General features: G+C 38.5%; 1 protein-coding gene across 1 annotated transcript in view; it reads right to left on the bottom strand.

Annotated features, from left to right (window-relative positions):
- Nucleotides 1-203: 203 nt before the first annotated feature.
- Rab18 (RAB18, member RAS oncogene family) overlaps nt 204-12,272 on the bottom strand; it is a 39,253-nt gene continuing 27,184 nt past the window's right edge. The window contains exons 4-7 of the mRNA XM_041641585.1: nt 10,836-10,908; nt 9,158-9,276; nt 6,688-6,754; nt 204-1,881 (exon numbers count right to left, since the gene is read on the bottom strand). Of these exons, the coding sequence (XP_041497519.1) occupies nt 1,706-1,881; nt 6,688-6,754; nt 9,158-9,276; nt 10,836-10,908 (435 nt within the window). The 3' untranslated portion in view covers nt 204-1,705. The remainder of the gene's footprint in view (nt 1,882-6,687; nt 6,755-9,157; nt 9,277-10,835; nt 10,909-12,272) is intronic.

The raw sequence follows: 12,272 nt of genomic DNA, 5'->3' as shown, positions 1-12,272 counted from the left end.
GGAGAAACAAACTCCAGTCCTCGAGCTTGTGCAGCAAGTACTCTGTCCAATGAACCACCTCTCCATACACCATAATCAATTGTTAAAAGTTACACTCAAGTGACTCATACTCAAGTTCTGATCAAATCTAGATGACAATCCAATGGTAATAAAGATGAAATAACTCAAGGAGTAAGAATAAGCAGAAGTCTTGTCAAGACATATTCAAAATGTACATAAATCGAAAATTTAATAACATGACCAAATTATAAGTGTACTGTGAGCTACCTTTCTCTAACATTATAGAAGCAAAAGTCTCATATTTAATAAAAATATACAGAATGTATAAAAGCTCTAATCACATGTAGACTGCCAAGTATAAATGAAGTAGAATATGGAAACACCCTGTTCAGAAAAAAGCCAATCTGAAGTAAACCCACTAACACATATTGCAAAGACACACAAAAATGTTTATCATTTATCATTGTACATAGAGAATAAACTGCAAAAATGAATATCAGAATCTTAATGAGGAATAATACAGTGACCAGCCTAAGTACATCGGTATTTATGGAGTATAAATAGCATAGGTCAATGTAAATTAAATAGTGTATGAGTGAAAAAACATACATTGTACTATAACAAGGATTTAGAAAACTGAATACTGTGGGAAAGGTTTATTCTGTACAGGTTGGTTTTTAATAAACTATTGGCTACTTGTTACAGTAAATTATCAACAATCTCATTGCAATAGCATTTCCCCAACATTCAGAATTTGGAAGCAATAGGCCTTTCTTAAATTATCACTTAGTATTTTCTCTCCCATCTTCAAAGCACAGAAATAGGTTTTTGAGTAGTAATTAGCCATTTATGGAAGCCATAAGATGAGATAGTCATTACACAGGCTACAGTTAGGCACCTGGACAAGCACTGCCAGCAGGTGTGGGAAGGAAGTATTAAAGGAGCTACAGTACACAGTTCATGTCCTTCTGAATCCCAAACAGGGGAAGCCTTGCTGCCATCCTGCCAGACGCTATGTATCTAAAACATGGCTCCAAGGATCAGGAACCCAAAGTGTGCAATGGATTAAAGTTCCAGGTAACTGAGCTAACTACTGGAGTAAATTAAAATACCAAACGGCTTCAAATTATCAATACTATTTTGGAAGCTCCATCAGAACAAAAAGAGATTTAATTATGAACTGGCCTGGGTTCCATTCTGAACTGAGAATTTTACTTAGTACTAAGACTCTCAAACATCCTAAAAAAGCTGTCAATCATGCTTCATTATTCCTCAAGGGAAACTGAATAGGCTTGATGATACTTGCTTACCTCCCCACGGTTCTAGTTCTGCATACCAAGTAATTCAGTAATTGATCAGAGCATTTAAGCAAAAAGGAGAACAAAAGCAGACTTACAGCAACACATCCTAGATGATAGTTTTTTTTAAAAAATGACATGATAAATGTAAATCATAAAATCAAATGTACTCATGAAGGTACACCTATTTTACGTTACATTAAAAAAAAAACCTATAGACTGCAAACTGTGCATGCTTACCATAACATTTCATCTGGGAAAGCCGGTGAGGGGTTTCTTGTAAATACTCACTGCCATGATAAAAACAATTGTGTGCAAACTGCAAGGTCCCTAATAGCAGTTAACAGTTTATATACAGAAAGATGTCAATATCTGATCAAATATGCAAGAGAAAGAATCCCCAGAGTTCATAGCACAGAACAGTAACCACCACAGGCTCCTCCTCCATGGCTTTCTTCCCTGTGTGACAGCTTGACTCCTTTGTTCTGGTTCTCACTTTCCCACAGTCCAGGTGTCTGAATGATCTTTTCAACAAGCTCCTCAAAGGCACACTGAACACCATCACAGGTTTTTGCACTTGCCTCTAAAATTCAAGGAAAAGGATCACAGTATAATTTTTGTTGGACATATTCTCATTTGTTTCTGGAGAATTGATATGGCATAAATAGGAGTCTCCAAGATATAAACAATCAAATCAGCATTTCTTGTCACAAGTTTAGAACTGATAAATTTCTTCCACTCTACACACAGAGCTACTTAGACTCTACCCACTAGTCTATCAGCTTAGCCCTGAGATCTGTAAGCAACTGCACCTTGTAAGCCACTACTCAAACAGCAGTCTAAGTTTCTTCTTAAGTTTTCAAATTAGCCCCCAAAGCAGATGGCATGACTATTTTAAAAGAAGAAAACCCTGATTTTTCTGAATGTGCAGCCATGTAGTGACGCATAGCTGGATGAAATGCCGACAATCAAGAACACTGGCGCATTTTATATGTGCTCATAGGCCTCTGAGCTGAGTGCTTCTCTGTCTTTCTCACTCCCTTACACTCCTTCTTCACTATTCTATCTCAGATGATGCTCTAGAGTCTGTTTCAGTTTTTAATAATGAGGATTGGATCTATTGCTTTGTGCAAGACAGGCATGTGTGCTCTACCACTGAGCTAAACCTCCAGCTGCTGATCTAGCATGAAAAAGATGTTTGAAAGTGGGGCAACAGAAACAAATTGGCAAGGATTGTCTGGTCATCCCACTAATAAGTTTTACAAGCTTCCTGTCTGTAAAAGTGAGCTGCCCATGTTACTGCCTGAACCACCACTTCTCTAGCTCCAGGGACCCTACTTCTCATTTACTGAAGGTTCAGGCACTCTTTTTTTTCTAATGTTATCATTCAATCTAAATGTCTGTTAATATTTTCCATCTTATTAAGAGACAGACTTGTTCTAGAGGCTCTATACCTTTCACGGAGCCACTCAATGTCTCTATTCTCCAGGGAAATCATCCCAGAGTGTTGTTTGCATAAGCTGCTTTCTCCAACTCACCACACAAGCTTTTCTCAACTCGTAGCTGCCAATCCCATCCAAGGGGCACATGTACCAGGGTACTGCTATGAGCCTACATGTACAAGTCTTTAATAAAATTTAAATTTTAAATTGGGCACAGTAATAAATAATCAACAATAACTATTAATAAAATTACGCAATTATTAAAATGGAGCATAATAAAATCTCACTCTTCATGTTTGCAGAACAAGACTGGTCATGGTAACTGAAACTGTGAGAAGGTGTGCTGCATGTGACAGCAGCACCATCTACTCTGGCTTTTGTTCCCATGGCACCATTAATGGCATTCCTTTCACAGCCATCAACATGGCTCCTCCAGTCAGGTTGAGCACACTAACCTCACCTGACATCCTTGGCATTTGGTATCACTTCCCTCCTCTCACTCCTGTGACTCCCAGAACAGTCAACATGCCTAGCAATCCTCCTGTCTCAATGGCACTTGTTGCTGGCCCTTCATTAGAGTATACCAAAGGTCAATCCCCAGCCCTTTTGAATCCACATTCTTAGAACAATTTTACCAATAACAGCATTTAAACGCCACCTAAACAACTAGCACGTCTACTGGATATCTGAACACTGTGCCATCCTGTGTCTTAAGTAAAATCCTTGATTCCTACTTCCCCACATCAAATCTGCTTTACTTCAATCCTCCACACCAAGGAGCAGAAATACAACCCACATGGTCAAGCTAAAAATCTGTAGCTGTCTTTAACTGTTCTCTTTCCTTGGCCTCCTCATACAATTTTTCCACATATCCTGTCAGTTTTAACATTCAGAGTATCTCCCATAGCTATCAACTTTCCAAGACCCACAGTACTAAGTATACCACCAGTTTTATTTCTCTGTGCCACAGCAAGAGAAGAATCAGCTTCCTGCTTTCGCTTCATAGACCATTCTCTACATGTTAAGGAATTCTAGAAGTGTAGCAACTATTCCATGGCACACAATATGCATTTCATCTTGTTACCATATTGTAAAGTCTAATCCCATGTTCTACCAGCCTATTTATTCTAAATGCATGCTAAGCTCCACCTACAAGCTTCCTTCCTGTTCTTAAACACACCATGCTGCCCTTAAGTCTAGAATTACTTGCTACATAAGTTCAACGCAATGCCCAGCAAAATTCTTCAAAGACCTTGAAAGAATGGTACTCAGCTTCATATGGAAAAGCAAAAAAAAAAAAAAAAACAGGATACCCAAAACAATCCTGTACAATAAAAGAACTTCTGGCGGCATCACAATCCCTGACTTCAAACTCTACTACAGAGCTACAAAACTGAAAACAACCTGGTATTGGCATAAGAACAAACAGGAAGACCAATGGAACCGAATAGAAGACCCAGACATCAATCCACACATCTTTCAACACCTGATTTTTGACAAAGAAGCAAAAAATACCAAATGGAAAAAAGAAAGCATATTTAACATGTGGTGCTGGCATAACTGGATATCAACATGTAGAAGAATGAAAATAGACCCATATCTATCACCATGCACAAAACTCAAGTCCAAATGGAACAAAGACCTCAACATAAAGCCAGCCACACTGAACCTTATAGAAGAGAAAGTGGGAAGTACACTTGAACACACTGGCACAGGAGACCACTTCCTAAATATAACTGCAGTAGCACAGACACTGAGAAAAAACAATTAATAAATGGGTCGCCCCTGAAACTGAAAAGCTTCTGGAAAGCAAAAGACATGGTCAACAAGACAAAACAACAGCCTACAGAATGAGAAAAGGTCTTCACTAACCCCACATCAAACAGAGGTCTGATCTCCAAAATATACAAAGAACTCAAGAAATTGGACACCAAAAGAACACATAATCCAATAAAAAAAAAATGGAGTACAGACCTAAACAGAGAACTCTCAACAGAGAAATCTAAAATGGCTGAAAGACTCTTAAGGAAATGTTCAACATCTTTAGTCATCAGAGAAATGCAAATCAAAACAACTCAGAGAGTCCATCTAACACCTGTAAGAATGGCCAAGATCAAAAACACTGATGACAACTTATGCTGGAGAGGTTATGGGGTAAAGGGAACACTTCTGCATTGCTGGTGGGAATGCAAGCTGGTACAACCCCTTTGGGTGTCATTGTGGCAATTCCTCAGAAAATTAGGAAACAACCTTCCTCAAGACCACTTTTGGGTATGTATCCAAAGGATGCTCAATCGTGCCACAAGGACATATGCTCAACTATGTTCATAGCAGCATGGTTTGTCACAGCCAGAACCTGGAAACAACCAAATGCCCCTCGACCAAAGAATAGATGAGGGAAATGTGGTACATTTACACGATGGAGTATTACACACACAGCAGAAAAAAATAACGACATCTTGAAATTTGCAGGAAAATGGATAGAACTAGAAAACATCATTTTGAGTGAGGTAACCCACACAAAAAGACATTATCACATGTACTCACTCATAGGTGATTTTTAAACATAAAGCAAAAAAAGCCAGCCTACAAACCACAATCCCAGAGAACTTAGACAACAATGAGGACACAAAGAGAAACTCACACAGATCTAATCTACATGGGAAGTAGAAAGTAGAAAAAGACAAGATCTCCTGAGTAAATTGGGAGCATGGGGACCTTAGGGGAGAGGAGAGGCAGGGAGGGGAGCAGACAAAAATGTAGAGTTCAATAAATATCAATTTAAAAAAAGAAACACTTGCTACTGTCTCAGCAGCTAAATGTGTACACTGATATTTCTGATCAACTATGTCACCATGCCAGTATTCTCTTTCATTTTTTCCTTCACAGCATTGCTTCCTTGTTAAATCTGCTTTTCCACACTAGAATGCAAGCTAAAGCATTTGTCTGTCCAATGCTATATGCTCCTTGGAAAAGTGGGAAAACTGATACATGAAGATGTGGGACATGCAGCCAATCAACAATAAGGGTGGCATCCAATTCCCTCAGAACAGCAACTAACCAGCCACTTACACCATCCTGCTTCCATCTATGTAAATGTTCAAGTCCACCTGCAAGTTCCTAGTATTTAAATAATACGAGACAACTAGATCACTAATTCCTAAAGTTGCTGACACATCAGAATCAGTGTGGGTAATTCTTTTTTAAACATGACTGTTTGTGTGTGTGCCTGTGTTCACACATGTAAACTTGTCTGCCTTCAGAAGCCAAAGGATCTCCCTGGATCTGTGAGTCACCTATATAGGTGCTGGAAAGCAAATGTGGATCGGCTGTAAGAGTAATAAGCACTCTTAACTGCTGAGTTAACTCTCCAGCCTGAGCTTGAGCACTGTTAAGAAAGCTTTAGTCCCGTGGCAGCAGAGAGAAGAGGTTGAGAGGTAATTCAGGTACAGTCAGGCCACTCTTCTAGAGAAAGCTTGAGAAACTTCTGCAGGCAGCCAAAAACTAAGTATTTTTGGCTTTGTGAGCCATATAGCCTGATGGGAACTACAAACATTCAAGTATTACAAAAGCAGTCAAAGGCAGTAAATAAATTAATAAGCATGCCTGCACTTAATATACAGGGGAGTGATTCATGCTTGCCAACCTTGTGCCTCAAATATTAAAATGCATAAAACTATACAAAAATAGCACTAAAATTCAGATTCCAATTCAAACACTGGGTTACGGCCTGGGATAATGCATTTCTATTAGTACCAAGCTCCTAGATGGTGCTAATGCCCTGTATACCAGTGGGAATAATTCAATTATATTCTATGATTTCAACCAAAAGAAAAGGAATCTCATGCTACAGTTAGATTTTATATCATTAGACAACAATGAACTGCATATATTTTACCATCTCAAAATTTTTCCTTAAGACTGAAAAGATCCACTTATATACTTACCTATGAACAACATAGAATGTTTGCGTGCAAATTTCAGGCCTTCATTTCTATCAACTTCACGATTTTCCTAAAAGATAAAAGCAACAAATTTTAAAAACTGCCAGCCATCTGTGTGGGTGGTGGGGTGTGATGTATTCCCAACTACTTAGAAGGCTGTGGTGGTTTGAATAGAGATGGCAGCCATAGACTCATGTGTTTGAATGCTTGGCCCATAAGAAGTGGCATTAAAAGGTGTAGCCTTGTTGAAGGAAGTGTGTCCTGGCTAAAGGAAGTGTGTCACTGGAAATCTCATATGCTCAAGTTATGTCCAGTGTGGTAGACAGTTCATTTCCTGTTGCTTGCAGATCAAGATGTAGAACTCTCAGCTACCTCTCCAGCACCATGTCTGTCTACCACACTTCCTCCCATGATGATAATGAACTGAACCTCTAAATTGTAAGCCAGCCCCAACTGAATGTTTTCTTTTGTAGCAGTTGTCTTGATGTCTTCACAGCAAGAAAAACCCTAAGAAGTTGGTACTAAAGACTGGAGAATTGCTGTGATAAGCCAGAGCATGTTTTGTTTGAAGGAATGTGGACTTTGGAATTATAGATTAGAAGAGCAGTTGAACACTTTAAAGTGGGATTTAAATGAGCCTTCCTAGTAGGAACATGGAAGACAGTGATGTTGTGGGCGATCTGAACTGTGGGGGTCTGGCTCAAGAGGTTTCAGAGGAAAAGAATGTTAGTATATGGCCTAGAAACTAGTCATATGATATTTAGGTGAAGAATCTGGCTGGGTTTTGCCCTTGTCCGAAAAGTCTGCCTGAGGGTAAAGTTTTGGATTAATTCCTTTGGCAGAGGAAATCTCAACACGGCCTAGTATAGACTCTGCATTGCGGTCATTGGTGTTCACTCTATGAAGAGCTATAGTGAAAAGAAGCAAGCTGAGAAAGGAAAAATACAAAATGTACAATTTAAGGAGTACCAAGAAGTGGAATGGAGTAAAGTCCTGTGTTCAAGGAGATGAACAGATTAAAGGAAAGCCTGATGTTAAATGGAATAAAAGGACTGGAGACCTCAGGGTAAGACCTCATCTAACTAACACGACAAATTGTAAAAAGAAATTAAAGAACAACTTGGGTCAAGGCATGGTAGTACATGCCTTTCATCCTAGCACTTAGGAGACAAAGGCCAGTCTAGTCTACAGAGCAAGTTCCAGGACAGTCAAGCTTAGGCAGTGAAGGAAACCATCAAAACCAGAAAGTTGACGAAGATGTAAATGAATGAGGGTGCCATGTTCCAGCCCCAGCAAACAGCAGAACTGGGTAGGTTCTGGCTTTAGAGTCAAGGACAGAAGAGGTTATGGAACCTTCTTCGGAAACTAAAGAAAGCTGCTGAGGCCAGGCACATGGCAAGGATGTCCTACACGGAGGCCTAAAGAAGCCACTGTGTCTTGAAGCTGTGAAGGTGAAGCTTGGGTTGCCATGGTGTCCCTAGGATGTTTTCAGAAGCATGGGACACCGACTGAGGAGAATTGCTACCACAGCGGAAGCAGCCCAAGATGCAACCAACATGCTGATAGGAGCTGGAGGTCTGAAGGACATTCTGACATCAAACGTGGAGATGCAGTTTAAGAGTTTGTCCGGCTGGTTTTCGGTCTTGCTTTGGTCCAGTATTTCCTCATTATCCTCCTGTTTGGAATGGTAATGTATATCCTGTGTTGGAAGTATGTGATCTGTTTTTCTTATTTTGATTTTGTAGGGGATTATAATTAAAGCAATTACATGAATCTCAGAAGAGACTCTGAACTTTTAAAGATTGTTGAGATTGTGATAGACTATGGGGACTTTTGAAATTGAACTAAATGCATTTTGCATTATGTAATGGCTACAAGACTATGGGGGCCAGGGAGTAGAATGTAGTGGTTTAAATAGGTATAGCCCCCATAGACTCACTTGTTTGAATGCTTGGCCCATAGTGAATGGCACTATTAGTTTATGGCCTTGTTGAAGTAAGTGTGGCCTGGTTGAATGAAATAAGTGTATCACTGTGATGGTGGTCTTGGAGGTCTCATATGCTCAAATTACACCCAGTGTGGTAGACAGTTCACTTCCTGGTGCTTGTGGCTCAAGATGTAGAACTCTTAGCTGCCTCTCCAGCACGATGTCTGCCTGCATGCTGCCATGATTCCCACCATAATAATAGACTCTGAACTGTAAGACAGTCCCATTAAATGTTTTCCTTTATAACAGTTGCCGTGGACATGGTGTCTTTTCGCAATAGAAACCCTAACAAAGACAAAGGCCAAGAAGATTTTAATTCTGGGACCAGCCTGGACAAGTTAGCATGACAAAATTAAAAAGAGTTGGGATGAAGCTTCATGATAGAATATGTGTTTAGCATGCAGTAAGCGCTGTATTTAAATCTCATTTCTCCTCCTCACCCCTCCCCAAAAAGAGCTACCCAAATGTCAAGTGTCTGCTTTTTACCTTATCAATTTTATTTCCAACTAGCATGTTTACTATGTCATTTCTTGTACAGTATGTTTCCAATTCATTTAACCAATTATCCAGTTTAACAAAGGTGTCTCTTCTTGTGACATCATAAACTGAAATAAAAGCAAAGCCACTAATTTAAAAATCACACAAAATAAGAGCAATGACTTATTTCTGATAATCGCTAAAAGCTAACAGTGTATAAGCAAGTCTGGTTTTTGTTAACTCTTCACTGCTTACTAGTGAACACTTAGAACAAATTAAATTACTAACAAACATAGTAACATTATACCCTATGTGGCAACTGACCATCAGTTACAACAAAGCTACAGCTTGATAATGCTGAGGTCTATCTAAGCAAAGCATCTTAATCTAAATCTTAACAAGATATCAAAATATTACATGACTTTAAACATCTATGAACCTCTTTTTAAAACAAGGATCAGAATTTCCAACTTTAAAAAAATGTAAGTGTAGTTCTTGTGTTGGCTAGTTTTATATCAACTTGACACAATTTACAATTATCTGAAAGGAGGGAATCTCAATAAAGAAAATAACTCCATAAGATTCAGTTGCAGCTGGGCGATGGTGGCGCAAACCTTTAATCCCAGCACTTGGGAGGCAGAGGCAGGCGGATCTCTATGAGTTCAACACCAGCCTGGTCTACAAGAGCTAGTTTCAGGACAGGTGCCAAAGCTACAGAAAAATCTCCCTCAAAAAACCAAAAGTAAAATAAAATAAAATAAAATAAAAGGTTCAGCTGTAGGTCACTTTCTTAGTGATTTATGGAGGGGGGGACCCCTATCCACTGTGGATAGTGCCAAACCTGGGCTGATGGTCCTGAGTTCTATAGGAGAGTAGGCTGGAAAGTCATGAGCAGCAAACCAGTAAGCAGCTCCTCTCCATGGCCTCTGCATCAACTCCTGCCTTCAGGTTCCTGCCCTGTTTGAGCTCCGGCCCTGTCTTCCTTCAATGATGAGCTATGATGTGGAGGAGTAAACCAAAGACACCTTTCCTCGCCAACTTGCTTTTGGTCATGGTGTTTGAGCACAGCAACAGGAACCCTAACTAGGACAGAAATTGAGTGAAAGTGTGGCTTCCTCTGTTGTTATTTTTGTCTTGTATCATCTTGTATCATTAAGAGTTTGGTTTCAAACTGTTTGCTACTCTTAAAAAATAACATACCCAAATGGAGAATGACTATGAACTCCTCAGCAGATTATCTGAAAACCAAATATTCTAGTTTTAAATTTTGATTTATTATGAATTCTTAATGGTGTTTAGTGCTATTTTTGATTAAAAAAATTCTACTTACTAACAAATAACTCTGTTTACAGTCTGAAGCAAGTGTTAATTTACTGATAAATGAAGACTAGTTTCAGTAATACTCTAGGACAGATGTGGGTTAATTTTCAATTTATGTCCTCGTCAATATATTTTTTAAAACCAAAGATAATGATCTTCTCTTTTGTAAATTTCCACACAAAGAATAGAAAAAAGCTAACTTTAATGTTCAGTAATATTAAATAAATTCTCTGTAATTTACAAGCACATACACATGAACACATACACATAAAAAAGTAGCCCTAAAGAAAATTAAAATACTGATCTTCCTAGATTAGAAATTTCAATGGACAATATTTTATATAATACATTAAAGTTAAACACTTACCTAATATAACTCCCTGTGCACCTCTGTAGTAGCTGGGAGTTAATGTTCTGAACCTCTCTTGACCAGCTGTATCCTGAAAATGACAATAAATTATTACTACGTAAAGCAAACTATAAACAGCATATCTTCAATGTTATTGAATATATTTAAGTAAGTAAAGAAACACTTACTAAAAACACTCAGAAATTAATATGATGTACACTTACTAGTAAGTGTTACCCAAATAAAATCAATTAATACTGGGTCATCGCTACAGAAACACAAGTGAAGGTTTTCTGCCATTACAAGCTTAAGAATTTTATTACACATGAAACACATTTCTTTAAAAGTCATGTTTCTTAACTTCAGCTACACAATCAAATTATCTGGGAATGTTTATGTCTAATCCCTGAAGACTCTGACTGAACCCATCTAGGCAATCTAGGCTGGGGACAGTAAGACCCAATCTTCCTAGGTTATTATGATGTGAGAGATACAGAAGTATCATATTTCAGAGAAGGGATTTTAAAGACATGCTTTTTAAAAAAGGTATAAAATATATAAAACAAAATGTATTATAGTGAGAGAAAGAAGCAGGGAAGGAGAGAAAAAGAAGGAGGAGGAGGAAGGAGGGGGAAGAAACAAATTTCATCTTCTTCCAGGCCTCCTTCCTAGCTGCTCCAGCACCTCTGGACTGTGTCTCAAGGTATTTAGGATCTTACAGTAGAGCTGCATCTGGCAAACTGCTGCTTCAACCTATAGAACCTACTCTTACTATAATGAAAGGTTTACTAAATAAAATCTCAGTATTTCCAGGCCCATTCATATACATATCACTATAAGGCCCAAGTTAAGGTTGGATTAAATATTTACTATCTGGCCTGCTGATGAAAGGTAACCTGAATGAAAGTAAAGATACACATCAAACCTCAGCTAGCTGCTAGAATCACTGTGCAAAAGCAACTTTTGCCATGGGACAAGTACAAGTTGGATTTTTTTTTGGGGGGGGGGGGTTGGCCAAAGAAGAGAATGCTGTAAGACAACAGAGAGTATCTGAGGAAATTTGTCGTCTCACAAGAGACACTTAAAAGGAGAACCACTTCCAGCATAAAAAGCTTTGAAATGTCCCATCATTGCTCCCAGATTCACAGCAGCAAGAACACTACCCCTAGCTCTGCTACATTTCAGATAAAGACATGGTTAAACCTTCTGATTAGAAAATTGTAGTGAAAACCCCATTTCTCTCTTCAAATTCCTCAGGCTTCAAAGTTTCTTACAAAACCTCCTTCTCACAATCCTCAATTTGCATACATGCTTAAGTTTTTAAAAACAACTTTATAAACTAAAGCTTCATCAAGCAGACATACTACCTAAAGCAGATTTATAATTGGTAATGATAGAGGTAACAATTTTAATAATCATGACACAAATATCATTGAGTGATTAAGAATGAAATTT

This window comes from Microtus oregoni, unplaced genomic scaffold (assembly GCF_018167655.1).
Source record: "Microtus oregoni isolate MIOR12 unplaced genomic scaffold, Mior012 000070F_ref0000104, whole genome shotgun sequence".
Taxonomy (NCBI): Eukaryota; Metazoa; Chordata; class Mammalia; order Rodentia; family Cricetidae; genus Microtus; species Microtus oregoni.
The sequence above is the reverse complement of the archived record's forward strand: the minus strand, read 5'-3'. Positions and strand labels throughout refer to the sequence as shown.